Source organism: Camelus bactrianus, chromosome 16 (genome assembly GCF_048773025.1).
Source record: "Camelus bactrianus isolate YW-2024 breed Bactrian camel chromosome 16, ASM4877302v1, whole genome shotgun sequence".
NCBI lineage: Eukaryota > Metazoa > Chordata > Mammalia > Artiodactyla > Camelidae > Camelus > Camelus bactrianus.
Window position 1 is genome coordinate 55,317,703 of NC_133554.1, and position 22,189 is coordinate 55,339,891.

The 22,189-nt window shown below is 55.1% G+C and overlaps 1 protein-coding gene and 1 pseudogene across 13 annotated transcripts; both read right to left on the bottom strand.

The window, feature by feature from the left end:
- Window positions 1–256: 256 nt before the first annotated feature.
- FBF1 (Fas binding factor 1) lies at window positions 257–21,677 on the bottom strand. Of its 13 annotated transcripts, XR_012499647.1 has the most exons (32): window positions 21,550–21,677; window positions 20,995–21,134; window positions 20,474–20,557; window positions 19,872–19,899; window positions 19,073–19,114; window positions 17,649–17,739; window positions 16,977–17,037; window positions 16,385–16,435; window positions 14,679–14,820; window positions 14,119–14,193; window positions 13,400–13,519; window positions 12,938–13,073; window positions 12,660–12,793; window positions 11,975–12,071; window positions 10,494–10,943; window positions 9,345–9,443; window positions 8,929–9,017; window positions 8,705–8,763; window positions 7,755–7,910; window positions 7,500–7,600; window positions 7,177–7,383; window positions 6,400–6,507; window positions 6,179–6,318; window positions 5,968–6,086; window positions 4,343–4,465; window positions 4,071–4,256; window positions 3,440–3,616; window positions 3,211–3,348; window positions 2,999–3,116; window positions 1,990–2,099; window positions 1,712–1,794; window positions 257–1,404 (listed from the first exon to the last, which is right to left on the bottom strand). XR_012499647.1 is itself a non-coding variant. In XM_074343714.1 (31 exons), exons 3-31 carry the CDS (start codon window positions 20,474–20,476, stop codon window positions 1,321–1,323), a joined length of 3,441 nt encoding a protein of 1,146 aa, XP_074199815.1. In that variant the 5' UTR covers window positions 20,477–20,557; window positions 20,995–21,134; window positions 21,550–21,677; the 3' UTR covers window positions 257–1,320. The 13 variants fall into 13 exon arrangements, 12 of the variants coding, with proteins under 12 accessions (XP_074199815.1, XP_074199816.1, XP_074199812.1 ...); XM_074343714.1 differs by lacking the exon at window positions 1,712–1,794 and having other exon boundaries at window positions 10,494–10,940; XM_074343715.1 differs by lacking the exon at window positions 1,712–1,794 and having other exon boundaries at window positions 9,360–9,443.
- Window positions 5,108–5,206, bottom strand: LOC123615631 (U6 spliceosomal RNA; annotated as a pseudogene).
- Window positions 21,678–22,189: the final 512 nt, after the last annotated feature.

A 22,189-nucleotide genomic window follows, 5' to 3' on the forward strand; every position in this document is an offset into this window, starting at 1 on the left:
ACGAGGTCTTGGGTTCAATCCCCAGTACCTCTTCCAAATTTAAATAAATAAATAAACCTAATTACCTCCCCCTCATTAAACAAAGAAAAAATAATATAGCTATTTAGTGGGTCCAAGATGTAAAAAAAAATGCCCCTCTGGAAGCTTTTCTGAAAGAGCAGAGACACCTGTGCCCGCCACACCCGACTTGGCATGGCCCTCCTCACCTTCCCTCGCCCCCGGACGGTTTCCTCTGATGGGAGGTGAGAGAAGCCGCTCTAGATTAGTTGTGATTTTATTAGTTGAGTCCTTGGGTTTGCAGGGGACAACCACCAACTCTCCCAACCCTTTCCTGGTGCCCCTCCGACTGGCCTTGGCCCACTGCCCACAAGTGGAGAAGGGCAGAGCCCCCCAAACTCTGACACAGGGCAGCAGCCCCTCCCGTCCCCAGGGTGCTGTCTCCTCCCAGGCAGCGGTCTGGCGCTGCCATCATCTTCATTCCCACCCGGATGTGGTTTTGTGACAAGAGAACAGCACAGAGAGAAGCCTTCTGTCCTTCCCCACACCCCACCATCACCCACAGCCCCCTCTCCTGCCTCTGGGGAGCGTATTCCAAGAAGCCATGAGGCCAGTATCTGTGTGAGTTAGTCCGTTGCTCCGGCAGCCGGGAACAAGGCGGGGACTTTGTGGGAGCCGGCCTGACAGCAGGCAGGGCTGGCTGAGGCCCAAGAGCGCAGCAGACTGGGAGGTAAAGGCTGGCCGGGCCCAGAGCCCTCTCCGCCCCTGCATGGCTGCCCACCCCCTTGGCCAGGAGGCTGGAAGGCCCATTAAAATGGGTGGCCTGACTCTTCTGTCCCCATTAGGGAGAAGACCCCATGCTCTCTCTGCTGGCCTCTCAGGCAGGAAGGGTGGGAGATTCCTTGTGGAAAGGGGTTCCAGAAGACCCCCTGCCTCAGAAGAGGCCCAGGGGAAAAGATCCCCGAACCACCCACAGGCTGAGGAGCTGAGGGGCCCACAGCGCCCGTCAGACCCCGGGACCGTAGCTGGGAGCGTGCGGGGCAGGAGAACCAAAGCTGGGGCTGACAGTGTCGTGGGGCTGGGATGCCCTCAGTATCGCGTCTCCCCAGAAGCTGCTGCCCCTGGAGTCCGAGAGGCACAGGGCCTTACCCACGGGGTGGAGCACTAAGGAAGAAGGCGCCTGCACCCCTTCCACAGGGAGAACTGTAATCAGGCCCTGGGCATTGCAGAGTTTTCCTGGGGATCCTTCCTCGGGGCTGGCAGCCAGTGGGCAGTGGGAGAGTTCCAGGGTCTGAGGCCTCTGCTGAGGCGGCGGTGGGCCCTTCAGGCTGAATGGGATGCCATGTTGTCAGAGGCCTTCTTCAGGGTCTCCAGGAAGAACTGTTCATTCTCCAAGAAGTCATGGTCCTGAAAGGCAGAGCTACTGAGAAGTCGCCCTCGGGCTGCTTCCTGTACCTCCTTCTGTGGACAGGGGCACTGGGTTGTGGCACTGTGGGTGAAGGGGTCCCTGGGTGCTAGGCGAGCAGCCCTCTCTCTGGGAGCCCCCCTCCCCTCCGCTTATGTCCCAGTTCTGTCCGGCTCTGGGAATCGGGTGGGGCAGGGCAGGAGCACGTGCAGTGCAGGGAAACACCAGCTCTCACTCCTGGTGGGACCACTTGTTAGTACGTGACTCATCCCTCTAAGCCTGTCTGGAAACTGCAGAAAATAACATTACCTGCCTTGGAGTGCTGTGGGAGGGCAAGCGCTTACAAGGAACATAAACTTTCAGCACAGAGCCTGGCACATAGGACATGCTCCCTAAGTGACACAGAGGACAGGCCTCAGAGATGCTCTATTCCCCTCCAGGGGGTGGGCTCAGCCCTCCCTGGGGCCAGGCTGTGCTCCCTCCTGCCTCCGCGGGAGCTGCCTGTCACCAGTGTGAACACCAGGAGCCCTGAGTCTCCAGGGGTGGGTGGGCCGGGGCAAGGGCGGCCTTTGTGCTGGGAGGCTCACCTGCGCAGCTGTGTGTTTCAGTAGCACCAGCTTGGCGTGGAGGTGCGAGGGGCCCAGGCCGGCCAGCGGCTGGCTGCACCGAGGCGTGGTGGGAGCAGGAGCCACGACGGCTGAAAAGGTCGAGGAGGAAGTCAGGAACCACAGTGTTAGTGGGAGACCAGGGCGGCCACAGCCTGTTCCCCGGGGCCTTCTCATCACTGCAGGCGGGTGCAGCCAGGCCAATCTTGCTGGCACATCCAACTCTAAAAAGCCTTTGAAAATGCTCATGGGGTCTCACCTGGTAAGTTCAATTCTAGGGATTTATTCAAAGGACATAATTGGGCAAAGGTGCAGAGAGGTATGTACAAAGATTTCCACTGAGGTGCTGTTTATCTTAGTGACAAAAAAAATCCCTCAGTAGGAAACCAGTAAAAATATGGAACAACCTCATAATGGAAAATTATGCTGATTAAGAATTAAGTTAAATGTTTAATTACTGACATGAAAACATGGTCCATCTGTCTATTCCTGAATGAAAAAAATCAAGTTATGAAACAACATATGATGCGATCTCAATTTCGTTTTAAAAAATATATACAGAACAGTCTAGAATGTTATGCACCAAAATGTTTAAAGTGGTTCTCTCTCGAGAGTGGAGTTGAAGGTAATATTTTATTATTTTTGTCTTATTTTTATTTTATTTTATTTTCCCCCAAGAATTCATTGTGTCTTAAGCCCCCAGCATGTGCCCAGCACTGCACCAGGAGGCAAGGAAGGCACATAGCAAGGGCAAGTCAAGTCTAGGAGCTTGAGGGTAATATTTAAAAAAATAGTTTTCCTCCTTCTATTTATGACTTATTTTTCTATAATTAACATGCATCACCTACGTAGGAAAAGAAGTGACCAAGATGACTTTAGACCCAGCCGGCCCCTAACTTGAGCAGGCCAGGAGCATGGGCTGGACGTTCCAGGCACTGCCTGCCCCAGTGGGCCAGCTGATCCGATGGTCTGTCCTTCCAGAGCCACTTACCACTCAGGCCAGAGGGTGCCAGGCCCTGGGCCCTGGAGAGCAGCGCCACAGGGCCAGAGAGCAGGTCCTGTCGGACATGATCCAGCTGCAGCCGCTGCTGGGCCAGGCTCAGGTGCTCCTGTCACCGTCCCCACAGAGAGAACACAGCTGTGAGAACAGCGGCCAAGGAAGCGGGGCTGCCAGGGTGGGGTGGGGGCGGGGAGGAGCCATGCCTGATTCACGTGCTGCTCTTGCTGCCGGAGCCTCTCCTGCTGCTGCTGCACCAGCTGCAGCCGGGCCTGCTGCTCTGACTGCACCTGCCGGGCCTCGCGCAGTGCCCGCTGCCCCTCCTCGTACTTCTCTGAGGCCACCTGTGGGGAGGCCTCCTGGGTCAGCCGGGCTGGCTGGGGTCAGCGCACTGCCCGCAACCCAGCCACGCCTGGGAGCTGCGCCGCCGGGTACCTGGCTCATGCTCTCCACCTCCTCAGCACGCAGCCTGATGCGCTGGGCGGCGGCACTGACCCTATCCTTCTCCAGCCGCAGCTCCTGCCGCTCCCGCTCCAGAGCCTCCCTCTCGGCCACCAGCTGATCCTCCTTGGCCCGGAGCTCACTTGCCCTGATCTTCAGCTCTGCCTGCTCCTGGAGATGGTAAAGCCTTGCTGCCTTCTCCTCCCAAGAGTTGAACTGGGCTTTGCTCAGGGTTCCGAGGACCAGCCCCAGCCTCCTGCCTCATTGCTGTGGCTCTGCTCCACCCTGACCCTGGGAGGAGGTGGGGGGACAAGGGGGTCTGATGATGGGCAGAGAGACCTGGGGCCAAGCCTCTGTGTAGCCCCTTTGCCCCGGGCTCAACTTCTCTGAACCCCAGTTGCCTCATTTCTAGAATATCTAAGTCATGGAAACGTGATGAGGATTAAATGAGACAATGTGCACAGAGCACCTAGGATGATAAGAGGAAGCTGACTATGATGCGATGACTATTGTTTTAATCTCTTGTTTTCACTACGCTCTTTGCTAAGCTGATGCTCCTGATGGAGGAGCAGACAGTGGGGGCAGGGAGAAGGGGCAGGGCTGCCCAGGAGGCTCTGGGCCCTACCTTGGCCAGGCTGATGAGGGTGCCCTCCCGCTGGGTGTCCACCTTCAGCGCCCGCTCTGCCTCTCGCTCCGCCCGCTCCTTACTCAACTTCTGCTGTGTAAAGAACTCGGCCCACTCGGCCGCCAGGCGCCGCCGCTCCTCCCCACACTTGTGCATGACGGACTGCTGCTCCTCCAGCAAGGCACTCTGGGACCAGGGCGCGAGGGCACAGAGTGAGCATCCTTGGGCGTAATGGCAAGGAAGGCAGCTGAACACGGTGTGCCTGGATTCACCTTGGCTCTCTCCAGCTCCTCCCGCTCCATGGTGATCTGCTGGACCATGACCTTCCTCTGCTCCTCTAGAGTGCGCTGCACGGACTCTGCCTTAGACTGCTCTGCACTCACCCGCCAGCGTTCCTGTGGGCCAGGTCACAGATGAGAGCTCTTGCCCCTTCCATGCTCTGCTTGCCCCCAATCAGGCCTGAATGTTCCCTGGGGAGCTGTGCAAACTGCCCCAATCCTGGCTTCTCCCACCGCATACCAGACACCTCCTTTCCTGAGTGGTGCAGACCAGGGCCCAGCTGCTGGGATTAACTGTACGACTAACAGCTCAGGAACCACTGCTGGAGAAGCCTCAGGTGGCTCCGAAGGTCCGAAGAACAGCAATACCTCTGTTCCCTGAATCACCAACTACGGCATTGCCTTCCTGTCTCCTGTTATCCAACAGGTAAAAGCACCAGCCAGGGTGGGCCTGACACCATATGCCAGGGGATGCGGGGCACACACAAGCCTGGCCCAAGGCGGGTGCTTAGTAAAGCACCAAATGAAGGGCTGAATAAATATGGTTCACAATATTAAAAAAACATGATTAAAAAAAACCCCAGGATATAAAAAGACCTATGTCTACATATTGATAGGTCTGCAGGATACATGCCATGCCATCAGTGGCACCCTGGCTGAATTCATCAAGTATTTATTGGACCAATTCTATCAGGAATTGCTTTTTTGTTCGGCACAAAGTAGAGGTCAGTTGGAGTACAACTGTTTTAGTACACTTATTAAAATAGGGAACACTTCACAGATTCGCGTGTCTCCCTTGCGCAGGGCCATGCTAATCTCTGTATCATTCCAATTTTAATACACGTGCTGCTGAAGCAAGCATGAACAAACTTTTGTTTTTAATTGAAGTAAGCTGATTTGCAGTATGGTGTTAATTTCAGGTGTACAGCAAAGTGATTTGGTTATATATATATATTTCTTTAGATTCTTTTTCATTATAGGTTATTGCAAGATATTGAATACAGTTCCCTGTGCTTTACAGTGAATGCTCGCTATTTATCTATTTTACATATGGTAGGGTATATCTGTTAATACCATACTCCTAATTTATCCCCTCCTGCCCCTGCTGTCTCCTTTAGTAAGCATAAGTTTGTTTTATTTGTGAGTCTGTGGCTGTTTTATAAATAAGTTTATTTGTGCTATTTTGTTAGATTCCACATATAAGTGATAAATTTGTCTTTCTTTATCTGACTTCACTTAGTTGGATAATCTAGGTGAAAGGCACTATTTTTTAAAGAATAAAGCTTGTTCTTATATATGGAAGATATGTAGGGAGTTTAAAAATGTTATCTGTTACAGCTCAGAAGACAGGAGTATTTCTCCCAATGTCACAGGCAGCAGCTGATGTGAAGGATTTGAGTGGGGGGCAGGAGAGAGGGAGGTGCAGCGGGTAGGCAGGGAGGGGCTGGACAGGGCAGACCCAGGGCACCTCTGGACGTGGGGAGGTGGGAGCCCTGGCAGAGATCAGACGGGGCAGTAGAGACATCCCAGAGGAAAGTCCTAGGGCCGAGAAGGTGAGGTCAGAGCGCAGCTGCCCTTGCCTGGGGGAGACAGGCCCTGGGCAGGAGGACGGAGCCCACCTGCTCCAGCAGCCGGCTCTGCTCACTCAGGCGTGCCTCCATCTTCCCGATGACCTCCTGGAGCCGGTTCCGCTCTTCCTCCATGTCCCGCTGCTGCCGGCCCAGCCTCTCCTGCAGCACTGGGGGCGGCCCACGGGGCACTCACTGCCCGCCCACCTTCCCATGGGGAGTCGGGGGGAGCGGAGGGAGGGACACGTGGACCCTGCAGTACCTCGGAGCTGCTCGTCCCGCTGCCGGATCCCCAGCTCCCACTCCTGGGTGGTGCTGAGGTGTGAGGCCTCCACGCGGGAGGACAGCTCGTGCAGGCTGCTGGAGAACTTCTCCATCTGCTCAATGATGCCATTCAGGGACCTGGGGAGGGCTCGGGTCACGCGGGCCTGGGGACCCCAGCACCGCCCCTCGGGGTGAAGGGGGCCAGGAGGGCACGCCTACCGCGTGTGGGAGGTGGCGCTGGTGACGGCATCAATCTCCCGGTCCTTTAGTAGTTTCAGCCGCTGCAGCTGCTCCTCATGGTCCTTGCGCATCTCCAGGATGGAGGCCCTGAGGGGGCAGTGGGGAGGTGGTGTAGTGAATACCACGGGCAGCTCTGCATGGCAGGGGCATGCCTCTGGGTGGTCAGTGTTCCACAGACCTCTCCTCCTCTCCTCTGGGCATTGCCTCAGTTTCCCTGTCTCCTCTGCCTTATCTGTCTCGGTGCCTCAATTCCCAATCCACACCCTGGGGGAGAGTCCTTGTTGTTCAACAAAGGACACTTGACATGGACGAAAGGACAGGTGTGCCAACAACCCTTAATTGTCTGGCTAACCTGAGTAGGGTGAAAAGGCCCATGCTGCCCCCATATAGAAGGGCAACCAGATCAACACGCCAGGCACAGCAGTGCAAACCTTTTCCAGGGCCGATCTAGTCACTGGACTTAAGAGGTCCAGCTGGCGAGTGGATTAACCTGTGCTGAGTTAGCACTTGGGTTGCCTACTGCTGCCAGGCCCTTCCCGAGCACCCAGTGACCCCCTGGGCCCTGCGAGTACGCCCTCCCCACCTCTGTAGGAGTGGTGGGTCCCCACTCAGGAGGGGCGATGCGTCAGTGAGGTTAAGCTTTGGTTCAAAGGCTGCTGAGCCACAGCTTGGGGTCTCATGGCCATCGGCCTCCTCTGGCCACCCTTGAAGCCAGCTCCCCCTGCCCTCCCATCCCTGGGCCTTGCCTGCCCTCACCGCTGCAGTTCCCGGAGCCGCTCCATCTCCTGGTCCTTCTCCTGCGTGGCAGCGGCCAAGCGCCGCTGGTGCTGGGCAGTGAGCTCGGTGCGGGCCTGCTCGGCTTCCCGGCAGCGCGACAGGTACTGGGCGGACAGCTCCTCGTTCTCTCTCCGCAGCCTCTCTTCCCTTTGCTGGTACGATGCTTCTAGCACTTCGACGCGGCTTCTGCCAACAGAACACCCAATCGTGGGCCTCAGAAGGTGAGGGCGGCCACCCAAAGGGCTTCTCCCAGCGCATCTGCCGGGGACGGCTGTGAGCCCAGGCAGGAGGAGCAGGGCTACCTGTGAGCACTCTCGATGAGCTCCAGGTCAGCCTGGTGCCGCTGCTGCAAACTCTCCAGCAGCAGCTTGTGCTGGGCCCGCTCCAGCTCCAGCTTCCGCACCTGGGAGATGCAGGAGGGGCAGCGTGGTGGGAGGGAGGGGAGGTGGGATCTCTCAGACCGCCCGGGGAAGCCGCCCGCCCTCACAGTGACACTGTCCCATGGCAACTCTGGTTCCCTGCCCAAACCCCGAGCCAGCTGCCCCTCTGCCCCTCACCTGGGCCTCCAGCTCTGCCAGCCGGGCCTGACTCTGCAGAAGGTCAGCCTGGAGCTCGGCGGTGCCGCCCTGAAGCTGTGCCTGTGCCGCCAGGAGCTGCATCTGGTATTGTGTGCCTGGCAGCAGGCTCTGGGCCAGGGACTCCGGGAGCAGGGACTGGAGGAGATGGGGAGGGATGTTCTTGCTCAGGAATGGGACGGGGACTCAGCTGAGCTCACCTACCTCTGGCCCTCACTCCTCTGGACCTCTTGGGCCTGTGCCTGATCTGTAGCTGTAGATGGGGACAAGGATGTGACACCAAGAGGCCAAGGATGAGGCCTTGGAAGAGTCACAGGGTCACTGCCCTTCCCTCTCAGGTCTGGTTAGGGAAAATGAGTCTCCCTTCCTTCCTCAGAACAACTTCCTTCCCAGCAGGGATCCCAGAGTCCTGGATGAACACTGGGGCCCCAGCTATGACAAGAGGTTGTGACACTGGCCCTTTCCGTCAGGCCTGAGTCCAAATGTTGAGAGCTGTCCTGCTTCCTGCAGACCGGCCCCCATCCACCACCTCAGAGGCACATCTGGGTTCACAGTGAGCTGCTCCTGTGGGGCTAGGCCTCCCCAGGCCCGGGGGGCTGCCACCCTGGGAGACAGAGGGGGTACAGTGGGAGGATGGCAAGGATGGAGGAGGCTTTCTAGACGGAACATCAGGATGCCTGCAGCCCTGCTTTCTGACTGGCACATTTCTGGCTGCCCCCGCCTGGGTGCCACCTCCATTCCCTCCTGGTGCTGGCACATCAGCACCTGACTCCGCCTGGGAGTGCAAGGAAGTGCTGGTGAGGAGGCCCAGCTGCTGGCTGAGAGAAGGGCACATTCCTCCTGGCCTTGGTCAGGTTTGGTGGGTGTTGCTTCTGAGTACACAAGAATTGCCCCACGGGCTGAAACCTACCCTTGTTTGTCCCCCTCCCTACCTGGACAGGCACAGAAAGCTCTGGGGGCTCCTGGGAGTTCAGGAAACAAATCGCAGGCTCTGAAAGATCAACGGCACAGAGATGAGTAGGAGGTGCAGAAAACGCGGTCTGTGTGTGCGCTCGGGAGCGCCCAGCTTCACTCGCCTTCTCGGGGCCCTGAAGGCAGCTGTTAGTGCTTCTCCTTTACCCCGAGTTAAACCCGCCAAACAAAGCGGAACACGAACCGGTGCCAGAGTGGTCTCCAGGGGCTGTTCCCCTCTTTGAGTCACCTGCATGGAGGGCCAAGGCGGCCTGGTTCCTAGTTACGCGGGACCTGAGGACACAGGGATGGAGGTGGCAAGGTCAACAGCCTCCTGTACAGGACACAGGGAAAAGGGGAGGGTGGCAGGGCAGGAAAGGAAAACACCAGGTTTGAGTCACTGCCTGGAAAGGCCTGGAGGTGAGCACTTCACTAAGAGTGGGGTCTCAGTTGGGAAGAGGAGACGGGGACCCCGCTTCAGGTCCCTCACTCAGTGGGCCTGACACCACACAGCACACTGACCATGTCAGAGCCCTGCACAGCCACCACCTGTTGTTCTGGGGAAAAGGGCCCAAGCTGCCCTGCCACGCCCCACCCACCCTCAGCCCCGTGGCGACATACCCTGAGGTGGCAGACCTGGCAGGCGGCTTTGGTGCTCCTGTTTCTGAGGGCCCTGCGGTCGCTGCTGGCTTGAGCCCTTGCGGGCTGGCGGCAGGCAGGCTGAGAAAGGAAACGTGAGTGTGAAGGCGGCAGGAGGTCCAGGTCCGGCCGGACAAAGCCCACGTGTGCAGCCTTGTGGCCAAGACGCTCCGAGCCTCCCTCAGCCTTTCTCCTGTTCCCACCAGCCCGTCTTGGAAATTCTCCCAAGTCTGAGCCCCTGGTGTTCAGTAACCCGTCCCCGCCTCAGTGCTCACTGGGGCGACCATCTGAAGACAGTCCGAGGAGCGACAGCGGACCTGTCCTGGGCACCAAGGCTGGGCCATGCTCTGGTCCCCGCAGCTTTGCTTGGCTTTAGGCTGCAGCTCGGCTCACTCTCCCGCTGTGCCCGGCACCCGACCAGCTCCTCCCTTCTCCCGTCTGTGGCTACCCCTTCCTCTGGGCTCTTGGGGTCAGCAGCGAGGAAGCTTTCCCGTTGGTTTCAGGTTCAGGTCAAAACCGCCCTCCTCATTCACAGCAACCCCAGGGGTGGGTGACGTCTCTAGCCTGTCACACAACTATCCACCTCACCTCCCCTTTGCTCTGGCCGCATAGCATCCTGAGGCTTCCTCTGGACAGTCCCAGCCTTGCCAGCCCCCTGTCCTGCCCCTGATTCTGTGGCCTCCCCCAGGAGCCGCCTCTCAGCCATTGTTTCCTCTAACACCCCGGAAGAGCACAAGTGAATCCCAGCTGACGAGTCACCTGCTTCAGCTCAGGCCAGCAGACCAAGCAGACACTGGTGTTCTGTTAGCCCAGGGGTGCTGTGGGCAGAGCCCCTGCTCAGAGGCACCGGGATGGCTGTGTATTTGCCATAAGGGCACCTGGGTCTCCTGCCTGATCAGGTCGGCACCTATCCCCACAGCAGTCAGGGCATGAGTGTCAACAGCCCCCAGCTCCCTTATGTTTTCAGCTGGGCAAAGGCGGGGAGCCAGATGCTCACCCCAGCCCCCAAGAGAGGGAGAAGCACCGGAAGGAGGCGGCACTGTGCCCCACAGCGCACTGTGGGCGCTCCCGATGGAGGCACCAGGATGGCAAGGCCCTCCCTCCACCAGAGACGGCAGCCCGAGCCCCTACCTGCCAGTAGGCGGCTGGCCCACTACCCCCACGGAGTTCTGGCCCTTAGGGGCCGCAGTGCGCTCCTCTCTGGCCAGACCTTGGGACTTCTTCCGAGACAGGGTATGGCTCAGCCAGTCCTCCTCCTCCTTTTCCTCAGATGGTCCTGGCTGGGAAGCCTGGCTGGCTTTGGCAGGGGAACCTGCACCCTCGGTTGGTGGCTTTGCCCCCGAGAAGGAAGGCAGCCTGGCCGGGCCTGAGTGGCAGCCTGGGGCAGAAAGCTGGCTCACGGGAGGGGGTCCCCTCTGAGCCTCCCTGGCTGGGGAGGGAGGGAGTGGGTCCGAGATGTCGTCCTTGAGGCCCAGCCAATCGGCGCCTCCCCTCCTGGGCTGGATGGGGCTGGACGCCGCTGGGCTGCTCTGTCTGGAGCCCGGTTCTCCCTTGGGGTCTGTGCTGCCTTCTAAGAACCTACTTCAAGACAGAGAAGAGGGAGTCTAAGGTAGGGCAAGCAGCCTGTCCCAGCCTTTCCCTCTGCTGCTGGGAGTGGGTGACAATGGGGCCCACACTAAGGAGTCGTGATGCCCAGGGGCCCTGCACAGCCAGAGCCACAGCGGGTGAGTGCTGTCTGTAGAACACTGTGAAACAGACATTGTGGATTCTGCCACGTGAACCAGGGACAACTCCATTCGCAGCAAATGGGACCAAAGTACAACCACGGGCCCACATGTCCAGAGAAAAATCGGTTGGATCAGGTGGTTTTAGGTTTTCCATCAACAGTCATTCCACGACCTGGCCATTGCCTCTATGTGCTACTACTGGCCATGGGCAGCAAGTTCCAAGGTTTAAGAATATACTGGGATTGGGGAAAAAAGTCGACGTGTACACAGGGTTATTCGGATAGAAAGAGAGGCTGATGAAGCTACTGCGAAGTAATGTTAACCCTGCTGAGCCTGGGTGGAGGAAGAGCGAGTTCTTTGTACCCTTCTAACAACTCTTCGGCCAATTCAAAATTATTTCAAAATACAAAATTTAAAATACTTACTGGGAGAAAATACCTCAAACTCAGAAAATTCTATCCGTTAACATTCTGTTGCAAACTGGGCCAAGACTGCTGTCAGGATGTCATGGCAGATCCCAGGGCAGTGTGCCCTGGAGCAGTTTGAGGAGCTGCTGCCCAAGGTTCACAGTCTTCTTCCCCCACAGCGGGTAGATGTGCCTCAGGGAGAAGTTTAAGGCTTTCAGGGGCTTCTGGTGGGGTTGGGTTCCCTGTCTCCTTTTCCTTCTGAGGACCCTGGGAGCAGAACCTGGGGCTGGCTCCTGCTGGGGGCCGTCTTGACCACTGGGCCTGGACTGGTGGGCACTGGGCAACCCCCTCCTCCTGTAGCACCTGCAGAGCCTCGTGCCCCGCAAACAAGACTGGCAGTGGGATGGGGTGGGGCTGAGTCCACGTTCCCAACGGGCAGCCAGTCTCTGAGGCCAAGCTTTTTGCAGGCCCCGCTTACCTGACCGACTGCCGGCGGGACTGCCGGCCCTCGGGGCCCACAGTGGGCTGATAGGCTCTGAAGGTGAAGTCCTCGTCATCCCAGGTTTCTTCTTTGTCTGTGAATTAAGGCACCTGTGATCTAGAGCAGGGGGCGTCAACCTTTCTTTTGCGGCTGTAGAATTCTTTGTTTAAAAAAAGCTGAACTGGCAGCTTGACAGGTTAAGACTAGTGGACCGGGAGGCTGCTGTGGGGGGAGCGGGGTGAGGGGCTGGGCGTCTGCCAACACCTCAGACTCCAGCGCGCGATTCTCACCGAGGAGCTGTTAAAAGTGCAAGGGGAGCCCTGCAACAGGCATCCTGCAGGTGAGGCCCGGTGAGCTGCCTGTGTCACAGGAATGATTCTCAACAGACGGCCAGTGGGCCGACGCTCTGAACAAAGAAACACTGGTCCAGGGCAGTGTTTTTCAAACTGAGCTGCTGCCTATTAGCAAGTTGAGAAACTAATGAGTTGTGACCAATATATTTATAAGTCAAACAGTGTATCAATAAAAAAACAAGAGTACTGAGCAAGGTAATTATTATTTCCTGATGCTTCTGTCTCAGTTATAAACGGGAAGAATAATGTGTGTCATGATGTAAAGCTTATCTATTATGGATTGTTGTAAAAACCTGCTCTGGGGTCCCCTGCCCCACAGGCGTCCTTACCCTGTGGCCTCTGGTACTTCTTGTCCAGCTTGAACTCCCTGCGCTCCCCGCTGCCCGGGTGGGCCAGGAGTTTGGCGGCAGTGCCCCGACCCAGCAGCTCATCCAGCTTGGAGCGAGCGGGGAGGGGCGCTGCCCTGCAGGATGGGACACGGGGCAGGAACCTGTGAGTACAAGGGCTCCTGGGGGGGCCCACGCTGTGCCCACCCTCTGGCTTCTCCCTCTCCCTGGGCCTGAAGCAGCAGCCTGGCCAGGGACTCTCTGCTCATAAGGCCCCTTACTGGTCTCCCGTTGGCCTCCTCTCTGCTCGGGGGCGGTCTCCAAACCCCAGGGTGGCCATGATGTCATCCTCATCGTCAAAGAGCAGTTCTTTCTTTCGGACTGGGGTGTCCCCAGGAGTTAGAGGCAGAGAGGGACCTAAGAGACAGAACACAGGGCATAAGGCCTGCAGCCTTCTTGCCCTTAGCTGTGATGTTTAAGTTGGTTGAGGGGGGCGCTTCCCTGCAACCCTGACCTTCGCGTGGAACAGCAGGCGTCACAGTGTCTGGTCTGCCTGCAGGACCTCACTTCCCCGGCCCCACTCCAGGGCTCACGCATCCCCCACCCTGTTCCTGGAGACCGGTAATCTCTTGGTCCAGGATCTCAGACCTGGAGTCTCTGCCTGGTGGGGTCTTTGGTTCTGCACCAGAAAGTTGGGCGAGTCAGCTGCCTCTGATTCAGGACAGGTAAGCCCACCCCCCTACCTTGATCTCTGACCGGGGCTGCGCTCTTTTCCAAAGCTGTTTTGCTCTCCATCCCTGGTGGCTTCTTGGAGATTCCTTCCTCGTCATCGGAGAGAAGTCCTGCCAATGGGTCTTCCAAGTCTCAAAGCCAGAAGGGGAAAGCAAAGGTAAGATGGCACACTTTGTTCAGGAAAACAAGCACTGTGCTGGGTGCGTTCTCACTCAACCAGAGACTTCTAGATGCTCTGATACATAAACTAGCTGCTCGGGCGTCTTGGGCGGGGGCCTGGGTTAGGGGGGCTCAGACACAGACCAGGCTCGGCCAGGGGACAGGAAGCGGGGAGAGCGGCCCTGAGCCTGCGGGGCCTGCATTCCAGCATGACTGGCCCAGGCTCTGCTGTCTGCCCGAGCCTTCTGGAAACGTTCCCAAGGCATCAGAAGAGAAGTCAAACTTCCATGCATTCTCGAAGGGAAAGGAAACTCTCCCCACATGTTATAAAATCTTCAGTTTGACACCTGGTGTCAAAGTCCTTGTAAATAAGTGTCCCAAATATCCCAGCCAGGAGAACAAAACTGGTCCCTCCCTGAATTCATGAAGAGCAAAATCGGGGCACTGGCTGTCTGCTCCTCATCTGATTAACACAGTGACTTGGCCTCGGGCAAGCAGGTAAGCATTGCCCAGGCTACTCTACTCTCAGAACCGAAGTGTTCCAGAAGCACGACTGCAGGGCCTGTGGTACCTTCAAAGGAGAACTTCCTGTGATGCCCAAAGCTGGTGGGAGAGAGAGGTAGCTTCTTGGTGGGAATGGCGTCTCCTGCAGGGAGCCAAGGGAGGGCAAGGTCACAGGCCTGTGTCTCTCCTGGCCTATGTTCTGCCACACCATGACTGGGACCACTGGGATGGTGAGCACTTCTACCTGGGGGCGGCTATGGACGCAGCCTCGGGATGGTCTACACCTCCCCAGTTGTCAGAGAGGCTTCTGGCAGAGAAATGTGGTCTGCAAGCTACCTCCTGCCCCCTAGTCACAAGTCACTCCAAATGGGGACATAGGCTTGGGAGACGCACAGGCTGCTATAACATTCTCCAATTTAACTCCAATGGCTTCTCCAGAGCCACCATGTTGGACTTAGCGGGACTGGAAGAGCCTTAGGCAGGGAGGAGGCTCAACCTGCCTCCCTCTCCCACCACAAACATTCAAACACACATCTGTACTCAAGGAGCTCCCGTCCTCTCATCTCCATCCCAGGGAGAGAAAACCCACCGGGAATGAGAGCTTCCGTCTAAGCATCTCCCACCTACCTTTCTCATTGGCCGTTAACATACCAGCAGGTTTAAGATTACTAGGCTGCTCTTCTTTCTCAGAACCCTTGGCAGACCTTTTGTCTGAGGCTAGATTAGACTTCTTCAGACCTAAGAGATCAGCATCCATTTCATCTAGATCCTGGAAAAGCAGGAAGGAGGAAGGAATCCCCACTGCTGCTCAGCTGGTAGCTGCTAAATGTGCTCACACTCGGAGCAGCCTCGTGAAGGTGCTGCCTCCAAATTCCACACAGAACGCATGAAGACTAGGGGCGGGGGGGCTGACCCCAGCAGTGTTACAGAACAAGGACAGAGGCAGGGCCAAACCACAAAGGCCCCAGACAGTCAGTCTCCAGTAAGCCAAACGGTCTTAGACTGGTACCCCTACCAGCAGTTACTAGCAGCTGCTGCCCTGACGCGGGAATGACAGGGTGGCTGAAGCCTGCTCTCAGCAGCTTCGCACAAAGGCTTAGCAAATGATGAAGACATCTGCAGTAGAAACCAAACAGCAGGATCCCGGGCAGTGAGAGGGACCTGAGGCAAAAGATAACCCTTTGTCCAAAGTCTGGAAAAATTCTGACCTGGATTCTTAACCCTGCCTGGGTCAGGGGAAGCAAACTGCGACCAGAGGCAGAGGTATGCTACTCTGTGTCAAGGTTCCATGGTGAGGACGTTAAAAACCACCACAACCAAGCCAGGAGAGGAAGGCAGTCGGGGACCCCGTGGTCACCACGAGCCCTGAGTCCAGACTGGCTGCATGGTGATTTTGACAAGGAATGAGGATGGCGGCACAGTGGGTGGAGGGTTCAGCTCGTGGTTCTGGATGAGAGGCTCAGGGTCACTACTGTCAACAGAGTCAGAGGACTTGAGGGTCATGCCTGGAGATCCCAGCGGGCTGGACTTGGGGAAGAGCGATTTTTGAGCTGAGTCAAGTTTAAGAAGCCGACTCTCGAGTCAAGAAGGAAATAGGTCTCAATTCTTGAGGGTCCTGCAGGGTTGAGAGCTCAGCCTTGGCTCCTGGCAACACAGGCTGACCAGGAGGGCCGTGAGGTAGAGGTCAGGCAGGAGGGGGCTGCTGGACGGAGGGGGAGGGAGAACAAAGGGCAACCTGAGGCCTTGGACCCCAGCCAGGCTGCCCGAGTACGGTGACATCATGCTCTCGTGAGCTGTTCAGAACTTATGTTTTAAAATTCCCTGCAAAGATTAGCTTGGGAGGAGGGCGGGTATGGCTCAGTGGCAGAGTGTCTGCTTAGCATGCCCAGCGTCCAGGGTTCAGTCCCCAGTACCTCCATCAAGAAATAAATAAACCTAATTACCTCCCTCACTAAATAAATAAATAAATGGGAAAAAAAAAAGATTAGCTTGGGGCTTGATCTGATGAGAGGATGGCTGTACTGAAGGGGACTTGGCAGGGGGTGTGAGGAGAAACATAGAGAAAGGTTAAGAACAAGATTCAGGGGAGTCTTCCCCCATTCCTCAGCGGGAAGCCGCCGCCCCATTTCACCAGAGGCCTGTAATCTCCATAAACCAGGAAAACTGATATATGCCCAGAGGAACAGGGAGGGCAGCAGCTCACGGATGAAAGTCACTCTTGCGCTAGGAAGGGCTCAGAAACGCAAATTGTAAAGAGGGAGAATGAAGGCGTGGCACACAGTACCATCACCCCACTTTCCCAGGTCCCCACACTGCGCCAGTTGTCTCCTTACCTTCATGGCCTGGAGCAGAGCCTGCGGGTCTGCATCTGAGATGTCCGAAACCTGCAGCCACCCTCGGAGGGTAAGGACGAGTGTTAGTCAAGGCCCAACAAAGCTCAGGGCCCTGGCTGCCTTGCTTCCATTAGGGCAGGAGCAGAGCTGGGCCAGCGGGGCATACACCGCAGGGTCCCGCCCTTACTTGGGGCTTGGGTGTTGTTTGAAGTCAAACCTAGAAGTGGAGACCTAGAAAGCCTGCCACTTCCTGTCCTTCCCAATAGGAAGACCACATCCATCACAGGACTCAAATTAGGCTACTTCCTGTCCACATGACCAGACCAGCTGTGGCATTTACTGCGGGAAGGGGCAACACCCAAGCCTCTAGCAGGTGCAAGGAGCCCAGCTCCCTAGCTTATCTCACCGGGAGGAAGGAAAAGGATGTCACCTTGGGTCCACTGGGCAGCCCTCAGGTACTGTTCTGTTTAAGAACAAACTGGCCTCGCAGGGACTTCTAAACCTTCTGTGAGAAGCAGCCCCTCGGCCATAACCTCCTTCTCACTGTTTCTGGGGGTAAGAGGGTGAGGAGCAGAGAAGGGGCATGGCTCACCTCAGCATCAGCTCCTGCCAGGCCTGCCCTCGTGCTAAAGCCATCGTCTTCCAGGAGGGACCTGCGAAGGGGCAGAGTCAGCACCCACCCACAAACAGTCCCCAAGGCACTCGATGATTCTAACAAAGGAGAAGTGGCTTAAAGAGTCCAAGTTGAACCCGGGTAGACTACTCATGGAGAACAAGGTTGCTAAAAGGAACCTCACAAACCACCTAGTGCAATGATTTTTCACTTTTTTAAAGTAGGAGAGCCCCTTTAAAAACAGCAGATAAGAGAGAAAACCAGAAATGCTTGGAGTAAAAAGAAGGTGGAGGGCGGAGAGCTCACAAAGCTCCTCCCTCCCTGGCAGCTGTCAGGAGAAGCTCAGAAGAGCAAACACAGTGTGAAAGGCACCAATCCCCCTTTTCTGAGGGTAGGAAAATTGAGGCTCAGAGAGGTTCAGGAGTTGCCCCGGTCACACAGTAAGCAACCAATGTAGGACTAGAAGCCGGAACCTCTGACTCCAGTTCAGTTGTTTTCTCCTCCAGGCTCCTTCACTGGCCAGGAGCTGAGCGGCGAGCAGGGAGGGGCTGACACCGTAAGAGGCCCCGTGTGAGTGGGAAGGTCGGGGAGGGGCAGGGGCATTCGGAATGGAATGGGGCTTGGATGCCTGAGCCAGGCCCCTGCGCTCACTTTGTCCTCGCCCTCGAAGGAGGGAGGGCCTGAGCGACAGCCGAGGTGTCTCTGGCACGTGAAGTTAGTTTAACAGGCTTCTCAGGTGTTGCTGGAAAAAAGAAAACAGAAGATATCAATTGACCATGCAGAGCTGGAGTCAAGATGAAAAGGGCAGCAAGTTCCTCATCACTCTGTCTCCCAGATCTTCCTGCTGAAAGAAGGGCCTTTATGGAGGAAGGAAACTGGCCCCGTAAGCAGGTCCCTTAAAAGCCTGAACGGGGGAAGAAGCAGTATCTTTCCAAGCAGGAAGTCAACCCAACTGGTGCCAAATGAAGATGCTCCCCGCAGGCTGCCCCACCCCATAGAAATTCAAGAAGAAAAAGGCACTGCCGTGTCCATGGGCTGGTGCTTGTGTGTTCTTCTGGGTCAGGTAGGTGGAACCGGGGCCTTGCTGTCCCTTATGAGTTTGGCATGACCCTGAAGCCCTGCTCCTCAGCGCAGCAGACACAGAAACACAGGACAAGGAACTAATATCCAGATTATATGAGGAACTCTTACAACTCAACAATAAAATGACAAATAACCCACTTTAAAAACTGGGCAAAGACCTTTCTCCAAAGACATAAATGGCCAACGTCATTAGTCATTAGGGAACGTGCATCTAAACCACATTGAGATGCTACCTGATACCCACTAAAATGGCTATAATCAAAGAGACAGAAAATAACAAGTACTGGCAAGGATGTGGAGAAGCTGGAGCCCTCCTCCACTGCTGGTGGGAATGTAAAATGGTACAGTTGCTGTGGCAGATAGTTTGGCAGTTCCTCAAAGAGTTAAACATAGTTACCTACCATACAGTCCAGTAATTCAGCTCCTACATTTATACCCAAAGAGCTGAACACATATGCTCACAAAAAAAAACTTGTCTATGAATGTTTCTAATAGCATTATTCCTAACAGCCTACCCACAATGTGGAAACCACCCAAATGGCCATCCACTGATGAATGGCTAAAAACAAGGTGTGTCATACAGTGGAATACTGTCCAGCTGTGGAAAGGAGTAAAGAGGGGAATGCTACAGTGTGGACAAACCTTGAAAATGGCATGGAAAGTGAAAGAAGCCAGATGCAAACGCCTCATTCTGTATGATCCCATTTTCTATAAAATGTCCAGAATAGGCAAATCCATAGAGAAAGAAAAGTTAAAAAAGTGGTTGCCTAGGGCTGGGGGAGGGGAGAATGAGGAGTGACTTAATGGTGTGGAGTTTCTCTATGGGGTGATGAAGATGTTCTGAAATTCGATTACAGTGATGGTTGTACAACTGTGTGAATATACTAAAAGTCTCTGAATTATACACTTTAAAAGAGTGAATTTTACGCGTATTATATCTCAATTAAAAAAAAAAAAAGCCTAATCGGGGGATTCTGGGGAGGGGCACTCACTCTCATCCCCCAGGAGGTCACCAAGGACATCATCAATGGAGCCTGGAACAGAAAAAGGGCCACCATGACTTCAGGAGAAAAGAATGATCTTTAGGGCCTCATGTCTTGAGACCTCAGAGCCTTCAGAGGCTGGGACTCAGGCTTGGCTCTCTCTTCACTGCCCACGAGATGTTTTCTAACTCCCGGCAACAAGTTACAACGTCTGGTTAAAAGACCCCAGCGTAGAAACTGAAAATAACTTTCTCAAAGGACAGCACAGATTTTCAGGAGAACCTACATTCTACGTGACACATTGGCCAACAAGCCAGTCTTCTAGACTCTGAACAAAGTCCAGATGCTTTTTTGGGAAAAGTGTCCAGGATTTCTAGGCACACATACAATCTTCTTTTATACCAATAGCTTCCTTGTTCCCTTCCAGCTGAGACCCCCAGAACTGGTTTGGAGACATACCTTCTGATGAGGGGAACATGGAGGAAATTCAGGTGTGAACAGTGAATTAAACTTCTCATATCCAGCTTAAGTGCCTTCACCACTCTTAACCCCAACTGTATACTTCTGGATCCTGAGCCCAACAAGAAGGATTTTTTCTCAAGTCCCACCCCTTGTTTATTTCCGAATTACTCTGAGGGCCAATGAGGCAGCAGCAGGAGTTCCCTAGGAAAACCAGAGCTGCCTATGAGATTATGGGAAATCAGCACGACTCACACCAAGAACGTTCAGACAGACGTGTCTGTTATTTGTGGACTGAAGGTGGGGAATTCTTTTTGGCTTAAGGGTGATGTTCCATCTCTCCACTCACCTTTCAATCCCTTCTTGGTTTTTGGTGCCTAAAATGGGAAAAACAAATCACATTAACAAAATCAGACAGTAAATGTGTATTGAAATAAAGAATGCAGAAAGAACTGTTTTGCCTTTTGCCAAGTCACCAGAGGAAAAGGAGCACTGATGGCATTTCGAGACAGAAGCCCTCTGTGGTTTTCTTAGAGTTTCTGAGAACAGGCTCATTCAGAGCATGAAAACGGCCCCCACTAACAAGCAGTGGACACCACTGTGGGTGCCATCCGGTGGGCAGAAGTCTCTCCTTTTCCCACAGATTTCCAGACACCACATTCATACCCTTCCAGCCAGCCAGGATGCAGTATTCTCCTCTATTCCATGTCCCTGACTTCTCAATACCAGGAACAGACACTTAAAAAAATGCTTTCAAATGGACATTGAGAGACTAAGAAGAAATGCTTGCTTATTGCTTAATAAGAAGCTTGATATAAATGCTACTAACCATCACTCTTCTTTGGGGTCACCCAGCTCCCCAAAGTACTTCATGCAGCTAAGATCTTGGAGGTGGGAGTAGGGGTGAGGTCAGGCTGACATGTCCACACACCTACTCTGCATTCTGCCTACCATCTCAAGGCTCTGGGGGCTGCTTGCAGCTCCTTCACAGCATTGTCCAGCTCATTTGAATTCTGTCCATCAGGCTCATCCTTCCTAATGAAGAAAATTAAAGTGGTTGCTTAAAAGTGATGTAGCTTTAACAGTGCTTGAGTCCAAGACCTGTCATGCCTTCTCTCACTTTACCCATTCAAGAGGTCAAAACCTACTTCTAGCAATTAAAAATTCCTTATGCGGGGCAATTCAGATGAGAAGCAAAGTGCTCTGGTTAACTTTTTGAGGCCTGGACATCACTCAAAAAAAGTGCAGTGGTCCTCATCCCTCACCCTCGAAGAAGATGTAGAAAATGGCGGGTACCTATCTCAGAAAGGAGGTGGGTGCCTGGCACTACGGCCAATAAACCTCCCCAGGCAACACCCATGACTACTCTCCAGGCAGCATTCAGCACAAAGAGCAGATGGGAAAGCTGGTTACTCCTTGAAAGCATTTTCACTGATGGTGGAAAAATTCCCCTTCACACACATCCGACTCACTCCATTAGTAGAGAATGGTTTTCCTCAGAATGATCACTCTCTTCCTCTCCCTCCTCAACGCTGCCAAGTCTGACCTTTGGCACAGCTTGGAAGAAAGGAGTCAGAGGAGGGGATCTCTACTTCTCTGGTGTCGGCCTGTCCTGTTATTAGAATGCAAAGTTTGTGTGGGGTTACTGTACAGGGGCCACTCTGAATGGCTGTGTTTCTCCTTCTCTGTAATGACAATGTTCACGAACTTTTAAGTCCAAACACGTTTGGAGTCTAGGAGCGTCTGCCATCTCCTCCCTCCCAGACCGTGGGAATTTCTGAGAGGCTTGCAAAGGACACAGTGCCACAGGGACCCTCGCGTCATCGCATCTGCTCAGCCAACTTCGTGCCAGGCATTTTGAAATCCCGAGCCCGCGCCTTAGCAAGGGCCCTCCCGGAGTCACCCAGTCCCTCAGTCCCGAGATTCCGTGTCCCTCCATGCGTCACCCCCTCCCCGCGCCCAGCCTATCTCGATCGCGAGAGCAGCCTACGATCCTCCCAGCCCCTGAAATCCCCCAGGTTACGCGCCATTCTCTTCGGAGGCGCAGCCGCTGGGCCGTGTCCCAGCCACAGCCACTGGTCCAGACTCCACTCGAGCCCGGTTCTGTCAACCTCCCGCTACGGAGCCTCGCGAACGCCAATCTCTCAGTCGCCCGGCCTCCGGAAGTAAGGCGAGGCGCGAAGCATCCTGGGGGTTGTAGTCCTAGGCCCGCTCACCTGCCGGGACCAAGGAAACATGGGCCACTAGGATGAACTACATTTTCCAGGGTGCCCCGCCGCGGCCGTTAGTCGGTGTCGGGCCTCTGTTTGAGGCTTGGCGCGTTGCTAGGAGCTCACTGAAAGCCCCTTCGCCAAGAGCGGGCTACCGGGATGCAAAGCTGCTGGGCTTTTTCCTCCTCCGCTTTCCCCGGATAACTGCTGGGGTCTGGGCTCCAAGACCGAACATTTAAAGTTCTTCCAGCACTCTTCCGAGGGCTGACTCGTGGAGGGCGTGAGAAACGTGTCAAGAGTGGGGGATTGATACACAAAATGTTATGATAACTCACAGAGAAAAAAATGTGACGAGTGTGTATATGTCCATGAATAACTGAAAAATTGCGAACACTGGAATTTGACACAACATTGTAAAATGATTATAAATCAATAAAAAATGTTAAAAAAAAAAGTG

Bases quoted from the DNA above. Each gene is read 5' to 3' on its own strand.
- FBF1 (XM_074343711.1), bottom strand. The intron at 4,466-5,967 runs GTGGGCTCCGTC...CCTGGCCCACAG, and splicing joins AGAGCCGGCTGCTGGAGCAG to GAACGCTGGCGGGTGAGTGC. The intron at 3,617-4,070 runs GTAGGGCCCAGA...TACCATCTCCAG, and splicing joins CCCTCATCAGCCTGGCCAAG to GAGCAGGCAGAGCTGAAGAT.